Here is a 17,334-nt window from a genome sequence, read left to right on the forward strand (position 1 = left end):
ATTTGGAAGAACTGGCATAAAAGTATGTATTTAAATAATAATTCCTATAATGCAATTTATTATGACTATTGAAGTATCAATTAACGAATTACAAAATACTTAATTTTTAAGGAAGAAAAAATTCTAAACTCATTGTAGTTTGTATTATATATAACAACATATAACACAGAAAAAAATAAAATTTATACAACATTCCGATTTTCTTTTTTTTAAACTGTTACGAATATTTACAATTGACAGCATAAACAAAGCCTTGAAACATCATGTCAATTTTGTGTAAAGTAATGTAAGTACAAAATGTACAAAGATTTTTGATTTTAGTGATTAAGTCCTACGTCGTTTTTGCATAAATTTTGGTTAAAGTCGAATATAAATTTGGTAAGTATATACACATACACTTTATACATACTGTATACATATTGTACTTTTAAAATATCTATAGAATATTTAAAATTAATATTTTTGCATTTATTTTACTTAAGTTTAAATATAAATATTAAAAATTGATAATATTTATTTATCTTATTTTACTAAGAGCAATATTAGTAATGAATATTTTAAATATTTATGTTTTCAGTAAAAAAGGAGTTTCATTACTTAAATAAATTTTAATTACATTATTCGATGGTAATAAAATTTGAACAGGGTAAATATTTAACAATATGTACATGTGTTTTCATCATTTTTGTTTTTTTTTAAATATTTCATAATTTTGCGTCTTCTGAAAGTAACCTTAGATGTCGCATCCTTCGTCTTTGGCCTGTAGAACTAATTTTCTACAGTGCCAAATTATAATTCGTTCATAATTTTGATAATGCTCGGATATCTTTATAAATTATTTCAAACATTCTAACATAGTTTATAAGGAATTACGTGTTCTTAAGAAAATTATCATTAAATCGCATTTTAAAATGTATCGAATAATGGTAATTATAAACATGACGTTTTCGCTATCGTTTATTTTAATTTTATGATTTCTCTTTCATTTCATTTTACTTTATATTTTCCGTTACATTTGTTAAATTAAATAAATACTAGAATGTAAGGAAATTTTTAATATAGCTTCTTAATTACTATTAAACATTGTTTATTTCTAATAAATGCAAACAGTTTCTCAAAAGTAATTTAAATATTATTACTAATATGGAAAACAGAAATCAAATATATATTTACATGAAGTTGTTCAAGAAATTCTTGATGCCGTGTGGGCTATGTGCTGCAGTACCAGCAATGAAACCTCCAACTTCTCCTGAAGATACTACACCATGTAGTAATGAAACACAAGGAAAGAAATTAATAAAACCATCAGAATTACCCATTTATTCTATCGATGATGGGTATTCTAAGCAGATGCCATGGTAAAGCGCAAGTAATTTCATATTGATAACATTATTTTTATCCCTGTTTCTTAAAGGACTTTTATGAAAATGTGATTTATCTAAAATATAGATTCATTATTTTAAAAAATTTTTTAAGAAGTAAAATCTATAAGAAAACATTGTACTACATTATGAAGATAATCAATCCATTATGATTAATTTTTTATAGCATAGAATATCCTTCTATTGTGGAAGAAAATATTAGAAAAGTACGTCAAACAGTGAGGGAGATAAAAGTTACATTAGACAGGGTTTCCCATGATGTTTCAAGTACCTTTGAAAATCTTAAATGTATGCATTTATGTGTAGTATAAAATTTAGAAATACTTTCATATAATTGGAACGTGCTATGGCATGCAAATCTATTAGTATTAATAAAATGTAATATTATTTCAGTTGCAGTTGATTACCTCCAAGATGAAGCCAATATTATGCCACGAATAGGAGCTGTTGGTATTGGTGGTTTATCAGGATTAATATTCAGTCTCAGAGGAGGCATATTAAAAAGACTGTTTTATACAACTACAGGTGCTAGTATTGTTGGATGTATTTGTTTCCCCAAAGAAGCAAAACAAGCATTAAACACAGTAGAACACTATGGAAATATTAGTTACAATTTCATTTATGGTGGTATGTATATTACTTTATACTTTTATTGCTCTACACGACTGTTAATATGATCTTAAATCTATTTATTTATTTTATGTATTAATCATACAAATGGCAAGCAATATGAACTCTTTCACACATAATACTGTTTATTATTAATACTAAAATGATGTTTCTATTTTAAAATTGAATTTAGGACACTTTTTATATTAAAGTCTTGTTAACAAATTGTTAACAAATTTATTCGTTTGTAAAAAAATACAGAAATGGATATAAAAAAATGTGTTGTAAATGTACCTTATGTAATACATTATGTGTTTATAATACAAAAGTATAGTATAAATTTCAATGCTGCATTAAAAATTTCAGTGAAACCAGGGGATAGTAACAAAAAGGAAATTTCAGTAAATGAATTTCCATTACTGAAAAGTGTGCTTGAATCAGAATATTTTCGTATGATAGCTCGACTTTTTAAAAAAGAAACGAGCGATACAACTGTATCAACCAATACAACTGAAAAAGTGGAGGTAGGATGCAACAACAAAATTATTTTATTGCATCATTCCTCCTGTACCTTACACAATAATAATGTTAATATAGTTTGCCATTGTACAGTACAATGTATTCTATGACATATTTAACTTTAGACGAATATAATCTCCAAAATTGAATATTACAAAAATTTAGAGGAACATGAAATTTATATTAAAGATACTTAGTAATAATAGATTTTTCATAACGGTAAAACATTGCATTTTTTAATGTTAAAATTGATTTTTTACAAAAATTTTTGTCTTAGTCTTTGGAAGATCTGAAGGAGATAATTTATCAGAAGCTCATTACGTCTCATTTCATCACAATAAAGGAGATTCAAATTCTCATGAATTAGTAACAGTAAAAGAAACTTCTCCCATAAAAGTACAAAATTCAAAGAAATCAAAATCTCTGATTAAGTAGATGTATAATCACATAGGTACTCTGCCTATTGTCATCCTTATTTTATAAATATTTCCTTTACCTGATTAAATAAACATTTCCTTTTAACACCAGACATTCAATAATTCACATTCAAACGTTATGTTAAGATGTAATTATTATTTTTTTGTATTTTAGCTAAATACAAAGAAGTGAAGAATTCAGAGAAGAAAGAGTAATGAATTAGCAACATTAGTTAATGAATATTTAATAATTCAATATAATATAAAAATTATGTAAAGTTTTAATATTTGTAAATAAAAATCATGAGAAGTAATTTCAATTCGTTATTAAATAATCCAATACATGACTATAAAAGATTATGATTTGTTTCAATTGTTTGTTACATTATCTATTTGTTATTCTAAAGTTATTAGACTAAAAGTAATAAATACTTAATATTGACTATTTATATGTAGAAGCACAGTAAAATTTTTTAAATTGTTGACATTTTTTTTTTGTTTTCAATTTCAAATAATTTCATAAAAAGATTCAAATGTAAATATATTTGAAATATATAGTGCACGTTGGCTCGGGTAAGTAGAATCAAAACCAAATTTTTCGGCTCCTAGGTAAAATTTTTCAGCTTATGAGTACATAAATGAAATTTTGCAACCTAAAGAATTAAGTGAAATTAGTTTTATTTAAACAGTTTTCCTAGTTTCAAAATTAGAAGAAAATTTAAAAAATCATTCAGTTAGCGGGTCATGAAACACTACAACCACCTAGCAGTAAAACGGTAGAACTAATCTCTTTGAAACGAAATTAAGAAATAAAATTTCTTAATCCGCAAGGCGAGTTCTTAAACTCTTCAGGAATTAAATTAAAACTTTAATGGCGTCATCTACCAGTTAAAAATTTCATTTCTTGTTAGTTATTGACTTACCAGGTAGATGGTACCACCATATCCAAAATACGGCTCCGTGTTTTTTGTACATTGTAACAATAACCACGTGCTATACTGAAGTTTTTAATCATAATACATTATTACACATATTTTCATTGAAATATAATCTGAACTACAAAAATAACAATTGTATTTTATATTTTGTATATTTAATTTAAAAAGGAAAAACAAAAATGAGTGTTAACAAAGCAAAATTATCAAAAAGTATTTTAGAAATGAAAGTAAGTTAACAAAATTGTATAAAATTGTGTATAAAATTTTATATTTTAATGAATATTATTTATTTATTAGTTTATGAAACGGACGAAAGAAAAAGTAGAGAAACAGCAATTTCATGAAGAAGGTGAAGAATATTTTGGGAATGAACTGACGAAACGTATGAAGAAAGATTCGTAAGTTTTTGCAATTCTTAAACGAATATTTTAACAAGTTTAAACTTAACACATAAGTATTTGGATATCTCATTATTTTTTTAATAATTATAATTTGTCAATTAATGTGTAAAATAAAATATTTATATCACTTAGTAACTGCACAGTAACGACTAACAATTATTATAATAAACGTAATTTTTACATGACAAAATAAAGCAATATGTACATCTATAATCACAATCTATTTTGAATAAAACGAATATGTATTTCATAAAAAGATTAAAATTATCTGTTTACTTTTTATTTAAGAGAAAGATTTATCATTGAACCTAGTTATATCTTCTGTGAGAAGTTAATCGATGGCAGAGTAAGTTTTCAAGGAATGAATCCTGAAATAGAAAAATTCATGGAAGAGGAACGAAACGATGAACATACGGAGATGGAAGAAAAACAAGAAGTAGATATTTCAGATGAGCAATTGGCAAAAAATTGGAAAAATTATAGGAAACTGACAAAGATTGAACATAAATATGAAAAATTATTAAAAAAACATAAGGATTATGAACTATCACCAAAAAAACCAAAGTTTTTGAAACCACAATATTAATATTTGATAAGAATGATTTACATTTGTATATATATTAATTTTAATAGAAATTTTTATGTAAATATTACTTGCTGAATTGAATACCAGTTTCTAAGGTAATTGTATAATAATATGTAATATATACATATACATATAAAATATTTACACATTTTATGTAGATTATAATAAACTTTTTATTACTAAGATTTATAAAATATTACTGAAATAATTATTTGCGTAACTGATATTAAAAAATATTTAAACGTAATTTAGCTAAATATATGTTTATGTAGACATGCTATAAAAAATACTTTGTAATTTCATATAATATAGTTATATACGTATATATTTTATTACATTCCAGTATTAAATTATAGATTTTAATTATTTTTATCATCAATTAAATCATCATATTGATCAAGCAAACTTCCAAAAATTTCTATGGATACATTATCTGTATAGCTTTTTTCTTGTCCTTTTTTCCAAAGCAAATCGAAGGTGTTATTGGGGAATCGGATTCCAATAGTTTCAAAAATATTTTTTATTTCTTCCTTATTTCGAAGCTATTATTTGAAATATAATTAACAAGACATGTATATTTATATTATAAAATTAAAATTTTTTCAAATACTATATAAATTATTTTCAAACATACTCTAGATAGATCTGTTGGGATAAGACCATGTTTTGTAAAAATATTTGGAAGTATAAGACTGTAAGCAGTACATCTATCCAAATCTACATAAGAAATTCCTGCTGCTGGAATATCTGTAAAAATAATGAGATATTGTTGACATGATGATTTAATGTTTATAATATTTTTAATATTATTTTATCTACATTTGAAATACATATTTTTTAACTTAAAGAATTAATATAACAATTTATTGAAGAAGGCAAAAATAAAAATACATCTTTCTGAAGAATGTTATTTTTATGTTTTTCAAAAATGAAATTTTGTCTATCTTTATATATATTTATTATTATTTATTTATTATATATTTTTATTTCATCTAAAATATATAAAGAACATACTACTAACTTGTAATATCTATGCTTTCTATATTTCCTATTGTAGTATTGTATGTAGTACTGTAATGTTGACATTCTGAAGGAATCTCTGAAAAAATGATGCAATATTAGACATTAATGTTAAATATTATAATTTAGAAAAATGATATGTTATTAAAAAAGTATTCTAATATGTGTATTTTAACATATTATTTATGTATATACCATGTAAAAATTAAAATTTATGAAACAAATAAACGGAAGAATTAATTCTAAAAAATACATTACTTTCTATCTTTGGTAATGTAGGAAAGTCATATTTCCAGTTTAAGAGATTTAATAACTCTTCATACTTTACATTCTCTTCCTTACGTATTTGAAGAAGATCTAATATAGGTGTTAGAAATGTCTTATTTATATATATTTTATATTTAGCTAAGATAGAAAAGACTTTATCTTCTGATAAAATGTTTGTATAATCCTATGAACATATATAAAATCACTTTAATTAACTTGTCTTCAAGTTTTATACAGATAGCAAAATGAAATAAGATTAATGTAATACTTTATCAAGGGATAATAAATCTTCATAAATATCTAAAAATGGAATTTCTGGAACATGCTTCTTCAATTTCAGACGTAAACTATTTATATATTGTAAATAGCCCTGTTGCACTACCACTTCATTATTTATAGGACAATCACTTAAAATATTTAACATTTCAGATATTCCTTTTTTTTCATATACTTTATCATCTATTATATTCATGATATCTCTAAAATATTCAAATAATTGGAACATTAAAAATGAAGAACTATTATCTACTTTTTTCTAAAATTAACGTGATGTTTCTTTCATTTAACATAAAGATGTTAGTCATAATTTATATTACTTTTGTCTTAAATAAAAATTTCGTTTCTTCTACTTTTTCTTATCATAATTATAATATGATTTTCCAGTAATAACATAATTAATAGCTTTACTATATCTAGTTACAATGATATTTATTCCTACCATTGTAACTAGTGAAGCTATTACTCTTACTTTACTTCACCAATACGAGAATGTGAATGATCTGGATCTGCAATAATCCATGTTAAGAGTCTTTTTAGTCGTTCACCTTTGGTATTAGCATTCCATAATTTTCCAAAACAAGAATTTTGATCAAATGGTTTCTTATATCTGAAAATTTAATTTAAAGTTATGTAGTATGTAAGTTAATAATTGCCATTTGACAGATTTCATTATTTCATACTGTCTTTTAATTTGTTCTGCAGGTAAATAACTGTTATGACTTTTTTTATACATTTCAAAAATATTCTGTTCTGGAATATCACTTTCTATTATTTCTTGTTTAAGAAGTTCACCCATAGTTTCTCCTAATTAGTAAAAAATATTTTATGAAAATATTTCATAAACTTTATTCAATTACAAAAATTGGCAAATAATCAAAATTGTATGTATTATATTGCAGTTATATTTTTTTATTATAAATATACTAATTGGTGATATTTTATACCAGACTTAAGCTTTTTTCCAAAAGTTACTTCCAGTGGTTTCATACCCACTGGTAGATTTGAAATTTGGTAACGTGTTTTACCAACTTCTTTATTCCAATAACTGTTCATAACAGTATTTCTTAATTCAGAAATAATTGTTTGAAATGATGTCTCTTCATCTGGTTGTAAACATTCTTTCACCTTGAATTATTTGTAAAATACATTAAACATTACTTTTATATTTACTACACAACGATGTTTTTTACTATTATTAATTAATCAAACTTTATTTATAAGAAGAAGTTACAAATATTAAAAACTTAATTCTGGAAATTATATAATTATATATAATAAATTATAATAAACATAAATTATGATAAAAAAGATTTTGTTATAGTAGATTTCAGTCTTACATCAATTATTCGTTTCGAATTATGTATATTGCTCATGATCGGTGGTAACTTTTGTGTATGCCTTTCATTATGAACAAATATATTTCTCAAAGCTTCAACTTTATCTTCTAAAGAATATTCTGTAAAACATTCTTTAATGCTAGATGTTGAGGTTTTCTATAAATAACAAATCATAAGATATATATGTACATAAACATTTAGTAAAACAATATTCTGTTATTTTATTTTTAAAATAACGCACTAATGTTTTATAAATTTACCACGTAAAAAATAATTGACTGTGAAAACATTTTTTAATCTCGAATCTGTATTTTATCAATTTTACATTCATGCTTCTAAGTCTATATCGAATAAAATATTTGCCTAAAAAATAGTTATAATTTACTAATAAAACACAATCTTACGAAGCTTTTGCTGTAAGCATTTTCATCTTCATGGACTAAACCCAAAAGCTGATTTCTTGAATTTATAGTACTTTTACATTTTTCCATCTTAAAATAAAATATTAAGTAAGTAAAAGAAACATGAAGTACAATATTATCAATTGCAGTTGAACTATCAAATTTTCTTAATCAATATCTATGTAGAAGCAAATTTAACAAAAGAAATAAAATATAAAAGTTGTACTATACATTATCATTTTTTTTATATTTCATTTTTAATTTGCTCCTTTAGAAATAAAAAGAAATAATCAAAATATATACATAATTAAAATTTAATTTCATATCTCTATCAATATTATTTCTGTATATAAAATGTTCTGCTCATTTCTGGTATTTAAGACGGAAATAATCAAAATTATTATTTCATAATTTAATGTCATTTAAACATAATTTTTATTTATTACATAACAATTACTTAATGTTAATAACTTTTCGTGAGATGTTAAAATAAATATGATTACGATTTTAATTTTTTTTCAAATTATTTCATTGTGATAAGTATGTCAAATTTTAATGCCATAATTCTAATATCGTTTTATTTATTACATTTCAGTAATACGTGTCTCTTTCTTATAATGCTGAATTTTAATTACTAAATTTTATACATATTGAAATTTCACAATCGATTAGAATTGATTTTTGACGAACTTAGCATTTGATTGATGTCGTATACTGTCATTGTATAGTGTAAATCTACTGTACGTTTATATTATTGTAGCAACGAGCAGACAAATTATAATAATACATAATATAATAAGTGTAGACATATGTAATAATAATGACAGCAGCTAAGCAAAATATAAAACGATCTAAATGGGCTTTGGATTTCGCTCACAAGTTGGTAACTTTATCATTCAAGTTATATTTTCAATGTACAATGTAGTTTATTTTAATATGATCACTTCCTGAAATCATTTTTTAACTTATATACATCTATATGATCTATATAATCTCGTAAATTAAACTGTAAAAAATAAATATGTTGATGAAAATTGTGGTTTTTCCAATAGTTTTAGATAATTAAATGATTTAAAAATGTAGAGGTTAGAATACAGTACTTTATTTAGTACACTCTCATTGTACTAATATCGTCTTATTAAACAATTCAAGCATTAGAATATTTATTATAGATATTAATCAAAATGAATGTTAAACTGTGACAATGATGATTTTCATTATATATATTTATTGTCTATTTTACATTAATGTAGATATGCTTTGTATTTGTCAGAGAATTAATTTTTGAACAGAATGATGTGACTGAATATGGGTTTTTCATAAATAAACATGGGTTTTCAGGAATAAACAAGAAAAAAATGTGGATATTGCTTCACCACCAGGTTATACACCTGCTGTTGCTTTATTTCATGCTGTCGATTCAATTAGAGAATCTGATTCCAATCACTTGATAATTAAGAAATCATGGGATTTAGCCCTAGGTCCTCTTAAACAAGTTCCGATGAATTTATTTATAATGTACATGGCGGGTAATTCCATATCAATATTTCCTATTATGATGGTTGGTATGTTAATAATTAGACCAGTGAAAGCATTATTTACTCTTCAACAAAGTAAGTATATCAAGTTATGTTTACATACATATATTTTATAATAAATAAAAAATTAGTATCATATACATTCAAATATATATAATACATGCTAAACCTATTAATTTTAACAAAAATTAATCTGAAGTGCCTAAACAAAAATATCTATATAGAACTGAAATATTCTACACGTTTAAATGCTCCATATAGAGCAACCATAATTTAATTAAAATAAATGTAATCAAGTAAATTAAAATAAATTGTTACAAGCAGTTATGCTCATCATAAAAATAATTGTTTTTAGCATTTAAAGTAATAGAAGGAACTCATGCTTTTGGACAGAAGTTTGTGTACTTTCTGGGACAATTGGTAAATATTGCGTTAGCATTATACAAATGTCAATCGATGGGATTACTTCCAACACATGCATCCGATTGGTTAGCATTTGTAGAACCACAAGCACGGTTAGAATATTCTAGTGGTGGATTTATATATGTATGACGTAAGATATAATTATTTAAAGATGTAATATGTACATTTAAAGTAAATAATTGCTGTAAATTTAGATACATTTTACTTTATATGTGAATTATAAATTCACTCATTACATAAAATGTTTTATTAAAATCAAACCAAATCAAATTGTGTTACATGTTTATATATATAAACGTATATGTACAATAAACTGGATTAAAACGTATTCCACAAACGTCATAGTATTATTAGATAAATCATTATTAATTATTTTTTTTTATATTCATCTGTAATTTCCTTTATTCGTTCTATTATCTTAGTAGGCTCATCTACACGAGGTATCTGTAATAAATCAACATTTATATTTATTAAATATGAATTTTACTATACGATGGAAAAGGATACATTAAATTATATTAAGTTAAAGTATATTAAGAAATGGCAATTTTAAAACATACCTCATAGTTTTGACTTATATATATACCAGCATAAATCCCAATGCTTAAGGTTATCTAAAAAAGATATTAGTGTACATATTTCTATTCAATAATACCACTATTTGCAAAATAGACATTTAGATGTACCAAAAATTTAAACATTTTCAATTGATTATTGCTTTTTACTTTTTAGTTAACTTTTAAAATCAAAATAAGCTTTATATGAAGACGAAGTTTCTTTCTTTCTTCAAGGTGCTCTTATTAACGTTTTGTACAATAGTGCAATTTATGCAGAATCACTCATTTACAATAAAATTCTTATGCTTTGATTACGTTTATATTTACTGTGAGTAACAACAGGTTATCTACAATAGTTAAAAGTTTATACTCTTGTCTAGTAATTAATTTTTATAACACTTTTTATATTAAGCTTTTTTAAAATTTTTTTCAAATCAAACGGCTTTGCTGAAATTCCTCAAATCTATGTAGTTAAATATAATGTATATTGTAAAAGCAACACTTTCGTTGCATTGCACGGTATATATACATATTTATATACGTATATATATATATATATATGTTGTACTTTCCTCTTGATCGATACCGCAAGCGGGAATATTTGAATTACTGTAATAATTGACTATTGTTTTCGAAACATTGATGTTTTAATTAGTTAAACTGTTGTAACAATTATATATAATATATTTGTATTATAAGTTATTTACATTATTTAGATTAAATAAATGACAACAAATGTAAAATACATATATTTTTATTACAATATATACATATAGTATGTACTTCGAAAATATTAATAGTATTATACTCACTTAAAAATTTTATATATTAACTAGAAATATATTGTGCCAAAATAAAAGATGTCTATTTCTTGTAATTCATAGTGAAGATATATGTAATTGAAAGTTAAATTAAGTTATATTATTTTGAAGTTGTTATAAATATATTATTGAAGTGTTAGGTGTATCTACGTAGTTTGAGAGTAAAAAAAATGTAGAATGGTTGTAAGATATTCACTTTGTTTCATGAATGAATAACATCTTATTAACACTTACAATTAGGCAGGAACACATTAATGTACCGGAAATAATTGTAAGAGAAAGCAGGACAGATCTAAGATTTCAAATATAATATGTACATGTATATACACACCGTCTTATGTGGGTCCAGGTAGATATCTAGGTCATTTTTTATATTTTTTAATTTTAACCGATGTAGTAGTAACAATTCCTTAGAAATTTAATGTTTATTTTGGTAGAAGTGTTTCATCTAATAAATACAAATCGTGATGTGGCAGATAATAACCCAAAGCACATTGCCCGTGTCGTAAAACGGTATTTGGAAGACCAAAAATTTGATGTTACAAAGTAATTTGCTGATTCTCGGAATTTAAACTCAACACAGATGTCTTAGATCGACGCAGACAAGTACATAGAACAGGACAGGATAAAAAAAATATGAGCGATTTATATGTGTCAGTGATAGAACCCTATATATTTCAATCTAAGCTTCAGACGTATGAAATATACGATAAATATTCAAATAGTTTCTTTGCGTCAAAATATACATATGCTTATAGCATTAAATTAAATGATGTGCGTGAATATACTGCCGCCAAAGTTTCAGATTGCTTTCAAATATGACCAATTTAATCACGACAATCGTGTCTCATTGTAATCTAACCCCAATACAATTTCAAAATGTTTTATATAACACAAACAGTATATACACAAAAATTTTCTATGGTAACTAACTTCTTAATTTAATAAACAATATGCTGCGGTGAATTTCTAACCATCGCATCCTTAAAGGGTGTAAATAAAATTTGAGCCGAGTAAAATGTGGCTCTCTGTACCGGTATCTCCGTACGACCAGTTGTGAAACGATGGAGGGAGATCAGCTTGTATGATCGGTCTAGCAAACTCACTGCTGTGCCGGTAGGTATTCCGCTTTAGTACGCCGTCAAACTAACATCATTTTGTAATCCAGTGTATGCACGTGAATTCCTCTCTTTAAGTACTATTTATTCGATCGAGTAATATTCACCAGGTTTTCGTACGGGTTTCGTTTCGGGTTTTCGTCGTTCGGGTTTTTATACGGTGTTGAACGGTTCGGTTACGATCGTTCGGTTTGCCCGCGAACGTACGAATCTTCGTTCTGAAAAATCAGCATCGCGACTTTCTTGTTACGCGATACTGGAGAAAAGTAACTCCTTTCTATCTGAATACATTCCGTAATACACCCAGTGTACGTAAACGATTAACGTACACGTTTGCCGACCGGCCGCGTATTTCCTGCAAGTTAGTCGTGCATGCCCGCGGGGTAGAAGTGAAATTTTCTGTGACATTGAGAATTTCAAACAAAGTCATCAGGTTGATTCATTTCGGGGTCACAGTCGCGGGAATATCATCGTCGCATGTGTACGTTCAAGTCAGTGGTCGATGTTACGATTATCAACAAAGGGAAATAAGTTCGAACATGTCAGCTACTATTTCGAAAATACCGGCAACCAGTGCTGGGAATGGGATCGATGTAATTTGCGATAAAGATCGTGTAAGTACTGTATTGTTTTATAACGTGAACGTAGAGTGTCGTTCGTTTGGTGTGACGATAATGATATATTCGAGTAATTTTAATGTATGAACCGGAGTTAAAAGGCTGACTATGTACGAAAGCTGTAAAAAGAGGATTTAGACATAGCGTGATATTTAAGATCACTTATTGATATTTGGCATTTATATTTGGCGTGGCAATAAATTTGTTATAAATGTTTTCACTTAATAAACTTTTCTCCTATTTGGTAATACTTCAATGTAGATGTTATGTAACATGTTATGTACAAGTGTACATTATACGTACATTAGTTTTATAAAAATAGAAGCTAATTTTATATATACATGCCCTAACCAGATTCAACGTAAAATGATTATTATGCTACAGATGTTAGCTAAGTGTAAAGAGGAATTAATTTAGTATTGAATAATTATGCGTAAACGTTTATTGAATACACTTCTTACGCATGGTAGATACACAGTAATTAACAGGATTTATAAGACTTGTATATCACTTTCATACGTTGTCACGAACAACGCAATAATTGACTTCATCCTCCACTATTACACGTATTAATGATATTCTCTTTTGTAGATAATAATTTTAAATCGACGATTCTCATAAAAATGTATTGCCTTGATGAAAATCAGAAATTTAATGAAATGGATTGAGCAAAGTATATTAACGTGTCATTTCCGTTGTTTCATTGTAAATTATGCTTTCTTGAATAATAAATTTCTGCGGTAGGAGAATGGCAGCCAGATTGCTTTCCCCCACTAAGTATTCTCACAAATACCGATTTTCGTTTACTTCGATGACGATAAAACATTCCCAGACGTTTTATTTTATAAGAAATATAGAGAAAGTCATTTTTATGATACATAAATTTTTTTATTTCAGACTAGAACGGCATTAAATGGCTAAATTTTTTTAAGCTATGTATTTTTAATTTTTTAAACCAGCTTGTTTTCTTACATATACTTATTCGTTAAATTTTAGCAATGCATAATTGATAACGAATGAACTTTATTCCCATTCATTTTCTAATATCTGGTAAAAAGAATCATGTGACATACACATTTATCTCGTCAAGGATTAATTCATCCTTAAGCGCAACATTATTGAGAGGTATAAATAAAATAATTTATCGTTTTATTAAGGTAAAAAAGATATATCACAATAATACATACAGAGAAAATATAGAGAAGTCCGGTAAGCAAATCAAAATTACAAAAAGAAGGATTTTATAATTTGGAAAAAAACTGGTATGATGATGTTATAAATATTTGAATGTTTGAACATTTTCTGAAATTGTAGAAGAGTGGTGTAAGAAGGAATATTGATTGAAAAAAAATGTTAAACAAATTCTTTAGTTTTCTTTTCATAATCACAACGTTAAAGCACAAAATCGATAATGTAAATAATCTAAAAATAGATTGTAAATGAGATGTTCCGTGAATGCAATATTGGTCCTTAGTGGGTCAAAACAATTCGGTCTTATTTTCTCTCATATGGTGGAAAGTAACTACATCTTTTACGAGATACATGTGCCATAAAAATTTCTATTTTTAAATATACATATATTATTATTATCCTTTCTTTGCTTGCATGCACTTCAGTATTATTATTAAATTAATGGTTACATGGTAAACAGTTATTTCTTAATTGTCCCAATTACAGTAGTATTGTATATTATTACGTTTATTAATTTACAGTTGATTACATTTTGTGAAACTCGTACCATGCTAAGTAGAATCGATAAACGCGCTCAATGCCTTTTGTGTAAGAAATATCTCAAATGTAAAAGGATTAAACATTACTGAAAAAGAGTCATCAACGATGGATTTCTATTATGGATAACGATGGATCCTAATATCTTCACAATAAACTAATAAAATTAATCTAATAATTGCTCTGTACATATAAAAAGAGATTGAAAATAGAAGCTTAAATATCCTGTGTTATAAAAAATTGAAATACATAATTGAAATAATATAAATGAAATAATGGTAGAAGTGGGACGAGGAAGAGTCTACGTTTCGAAATAAGACGAAAATTAAGATTTCATTTCTGACAAAATCGAGTTTGAAAAATATTGTCAAATACGCGTGAACTTGGCTAATTCCTAACTGAGCATAAGTGGATGATTGACGGTACGTTGTTCTAGCTGAAAAAATAATTCGAAAGTATAGATGGTATTCTTTAATTGAAATGAATTACAAAATATATATAAGATATCCTTAAATAAAGAAAATCAATATTTTGAAGTGCGAGCAACCAAAAGGGCTGTAAGATTGAAATTCAAGGAATATGAAAGTCTCGCGTAAAGTAAGCAACGATTGTATTAGAATGAGTTACTCCTGCATGGTTACGTCGGATGTAATAGAAAGTGTGCAACAGTGCGTGTATGATGGACTTCAACATTGAGCTAATACTGACGGTCATTGAATATTTTCTCTTAGCTATTAGTTAATAATTACGAGCCATGCACTTATCTGAAATAAGATCAGCAAAGAGATATTTAAGGTTTTGTAAAATACGTAATATCATTTCTTATGAAAAATATGAAATATATAAAAAGAGATTGCAACTATGAGCTTTCTATTTTTGTGTCGTGACCATTCAATAATTGTCTGCAAAATACATACATACACCTATTTGATAAATTTTTATCTGACACAATTTATATATTATAAATCATTTTTATTAATAATTTCTAAATAATTATCTTTAGATAAATATTTGTTACACTAAGAATAGAAAATATAAGATAAGCCTAGAAATGGTACTTGACATTCGGTTTCTATGAAAATAGAATTCGTGAAACTTAGAACGAGGTTTTATACTTGTATTGCTATCGCTGCTAAACGTTCTTTGCAGCTATAATATTTTTCGATAGACATTTTTCATAAATATTTCACAAACATTTAATGCTAACACCAGTATAATCTTCGCACATAACGGTATGCATTTCTTTGTGGCAACTGGGGCATATTAACTGGTTTTGCTGTAGTTCCTTGTTCTTATGAAACTTCTTGGTGACCGCAATTTCATTGGTATTTTGACGCATACAGATACACTCTTAAGCAGGAAAATCCTAATTGTATATTTTATCTATATATTTCACTATTATATTTTATTAATATATTTTATTATCACCTATATATATGTATATATATCATAGTTGTCCTGAGACAATTTTAAAAAATTAAAATCAACATTTATCCATTTCTCTATATTGCACCGCGTGAATTACTTACTCCTTGACGTTAGAAATACACAGATTGTCTAAATTAGAATAATTACGCGAGGTCGTAACACATTCTTCAATTTTAATTTGTAAATTAACATAAAGTATTGTATTTTATGTATATTACTGGATGATGAGTATAAAAATGTTGTTAATAATAATATCATTAATAGGATAATTTTATATTTGAAAGAAGTGAAAAGTATTCGAGGTATACATTTTAACTGTGCGCGAATACACGTTATCGTCAATGTTATTTACAAATGCAAAAGACAAAAATTGCTATAAGTTTAAAATAGTTCATTTTAAATGTATTGCAGTTAATAGAAAATATCAAATGTAGTATTAAAACATGCTTATAGAACTGAAATTTTTATTTGTTTTATGGATAATTTGAAAGTCATCGGTAACTTATCGATACTCGTTAACATTGATATCTGTTATCATCTGTATCCAATATCGATCTAGTAGAGGTCGATAATGTATTAATGAAAAAGATTTTTGAAAAAATATATAATTTCAATAATAAATGATCTTATAATATAAATAAATTGATTTTTATATTTGAGTAATTTTGTTGAGTATTATACTCTTTACATAATTGTTTATGTAAATTTTTTGTTTGTTAAACATCGAAACACTTATCAGACAAAAGTTATTTTTTTTATCTTGTTTAACTTTTTATTATTTTATATAAATTTCACTAATTTATAAAAGTTTATATACGTAGTGAACTATAGTGTGCTTTGATTAGTAGCATAAATATTGTTTTCTTGTTTATATTGGAAATTAATGACCAATATATTTCTGATAAAATACAATTAATTATCAGGTTGTTTAGATTTTTATATTTATAAG

General features: G+C 25.5%; 5 protein-coding genes across 7 annotated transcripts in view; 4 read left to right on the plus strand and 1 right to left on the minus strand.

The window, feature by feature from the left end:
• Positions 1–744: 744 nt before the first annotated feature.
• On the plus strand, positions 745–3,240 carry Mic26-27 (MICOS complex subunit 26/27). Of its 2 annotated transcripts, none has more exons than XM_076617052.1 (6): positions 745–926; positions 1,189–1,358; positions 1,549–1,670; positions 1,776–2,009; positions 2,358–2,515; positions 3,102–3,240. In XM_076617052.1, exons 1-6 carry the CDS (start codon positions 912–914, stop codon positions 3,117–3,119), a joined length of 717 nt encoding a protein of 238 aa, XP_076473167.1. In that variant the 5' UTR covers positions 745–911; the 3' UTR covers positions 3,120–3,240. The 2 variants fall into 2 exon arrangements, with proteins under 2 accessions (XP_076473167.1, XP_033184308.1); XM_033328417.2 differs by having other exon boundaries at positions 746–926; positions 1,180–1,358.
• Positions 3,241–3,844: 604 nt separating this feature from the next.
• Positions 3,845–6,121, plus strand: Mpp6 (M-phase phosphoprotein 6). The gene is made up of 4 exons (XM_033328422.2): positions 3,845–4,091; positions 4,162–4,262; positions 4,554–4,946; positions 5,491–6,121. The coding sequence occupies exons 1-3, from the start codon at positions 4,044–4,046 to the stop codon at positions 4,849–4,851; spliced, it is 447 nt and encodes a 148-aa protein (XP_033184313.1). The 5' UTR covers positions 3,845–4,043; the 3' UTR covers positions 4,852–4,946; positions 5,491–6,121.
• On the minus strand, positions 4,944–8,410 carry LOC117153901 (EF-hand domain-containing family member B). Of its 2 annotated transcripts, none has more exons than XM_033328405.2 (10): positions 8,159–8,410; positions 7,755–7,910; positions 7,362–7,542; positions 7,098–7,221; positions 6,887–7,024; positions 6,407–6,617; positions 6,130–6,322; positions 5,873–5,950; positions 5,486–5,598; positions 4,944–5,393 (listed from the first exon to the last, which is right to left on the minus strand). In XM_033328405.2, exons 1-10 carry the CDS (start codon positions 8,243–8,245, stop codon positions 5,211–5,213), a joined length of 1,464 nt encoding a protein of 487 aa, XP_033184296.1. In that variant the 5' UTR covers positions 8,246–8,410; the 3' UTR covers positions 4,944–5,210. The 2 variants fall into 2 exon arrangements, with proteins under 2 accessions (XP_033184296.1, XP_076473347.1); XM_076617232.1 differs by lacking the exon at positions 8,159–8,410 and adding an exon at positions 8,015–8,147.
• A 417-nt stretch (positions 8,411–8,827) lies between these two features.
• Positions 8,828–10,453, plus strand: EMC4 (ER membrane protein complex subunit 4). The gene is made up of 3 exons (XM_033328420.2): positions 8,828–9,034; positions 9,497–9,768; positions 10,049–10,453. The coding sequence occupies exons 1-3, from the start codon at positions 8,976–8,978 to the stop codon at positions 10,243–10,245; spliced, it is 528 nt and encodes a 175-aa protein (XP_033184311.1). The 5' UTR covers positions 8,828–8,975; the 3' UTR covers positions 10,246–10,453.
• A 2,167-nt stretch (positions 10,454–12,620) lies between these two features.
• Positions 12,621–17,334, plus strand: part of Fatp1 (Fatty acid transport protein 1) — a 33,243-nt gene continuing 28,529 nt past the window's right edge. The window contains exon 1 of the mRNA XM_033328399.2: positions 12,621–13,226. Coding sequence (XP_033184290.1) covers positions 13,152–13,226 — 75 coding nt within the window. The 5' untranslated portion in view covers positions 12,621–13,151. The remainder of the gene's footprint in view (positions 13,227–17,334) is intronic.

The sequence above is a fragment of the Bombus vancouverensis genome, chromosome 3 (genome assembly GCF_051014615.1).
Source record: "Bombus vancouverensis nearcticus chromosome 3, iyBomVanc1_principal, whole genome shotgun sequence".
NCBI lineage: Eukaryota > Metazoa > Arthropoda > Insecta > Hymenoptera > Apidae > Bombus > Bombus vancouverensis.

What these genes read in the sequence shown, in the direction of transcription:
- Mic26-27 (XM_033328417.2), top strand. An exon ending in TATTCTAAGCAGATGCCATG is followed by an intron (nt 1,359 to 1,548) that starts GTAAAGCGCAAG and finishes AATTTTTTATAG; the next exon opens with CATAGAATATCCTTCTATTG. An exon ending in TTACAATTTCATTTATGGTG is followed by an intron (nt 2,010 to 2,357) that starts GTATGTATATTA and finishes TAAAAATTTCAG; the next exon opens with TGAAACCAGGGGATAGTAAC.
- LOC117153901 (XM_033328405.2), bottom strand. Translation starts at nt 8,245, where the DNA reads ATGGAAAAATGTAAAAGTACTATAAATTCAAGAAATCAGCTTTTGGGT. An exon ending in ATTCGAAACGAATAATTGAT is followed by an intron (nt 7,543 to 7,754) that starts GTAAGACTGAAA and finishes AAATAATTCAAG; the next exon opens with GTGAAAGAATGTTTACAACC. An exon ending in TACATTACCAAAGATAGAAA is followed by an intron (nt 5,951 to 6,129) that starts GTAATGTATTTT and finishes TCATTTTTTCAG; the next exon opens with AGATTCCTTCAGAATGTCAA.
- Mpp6 (XM_033328422.2), top strand. Translation starts at nt 4,044, where the DNA reads ATGAGTGTTAACAAAGCAAAATTATCAAAAAGTATTTTAGAAATGAAA. An exon ending in AAAGTATTTTAGAAATGAAA is followed by an intron (nt 4,092 to 4,161) that starts GTAAGTTAACAA and finishes TTTATTTATTAG; the next exon opens with TTTATGAAACGGACGAAAGA. An exon ending in AAACGTATGAAGAAAGATTC is followed by an intron (nt 4,263 to 4,553) that starts GTAAGTTTTTGC and finishes TTTTTATTTAAG; the next exon opens with AGAAAGATTTATCATTGAAC.
- EMC4 (XM_033328420.2), top strand. Translation starts at nt 8,976, where the DNA reads ATGACAGCAGCTAAGCAAAATATAAAACGATCTAAATGGGCTTTGGAT. An exon ending in GCTTTGGATTTCGCTCACAA is followed by an intron (nt 9,035 to 9,496) that starts GTTGGTAACTTT and finishes ATGGGTTTTCAG; the next exon opens with GAATAAACAAGAAAAAAATG. An exon ending in ATTATTTACTCTTCAACAAA is followed by an intron (nt 9,769 to 10,048) that starts GTAAGTATATCA and finishes AATTGTTTTTAG; the next exon opens with CATTTAAAGTAATAGAAGGA.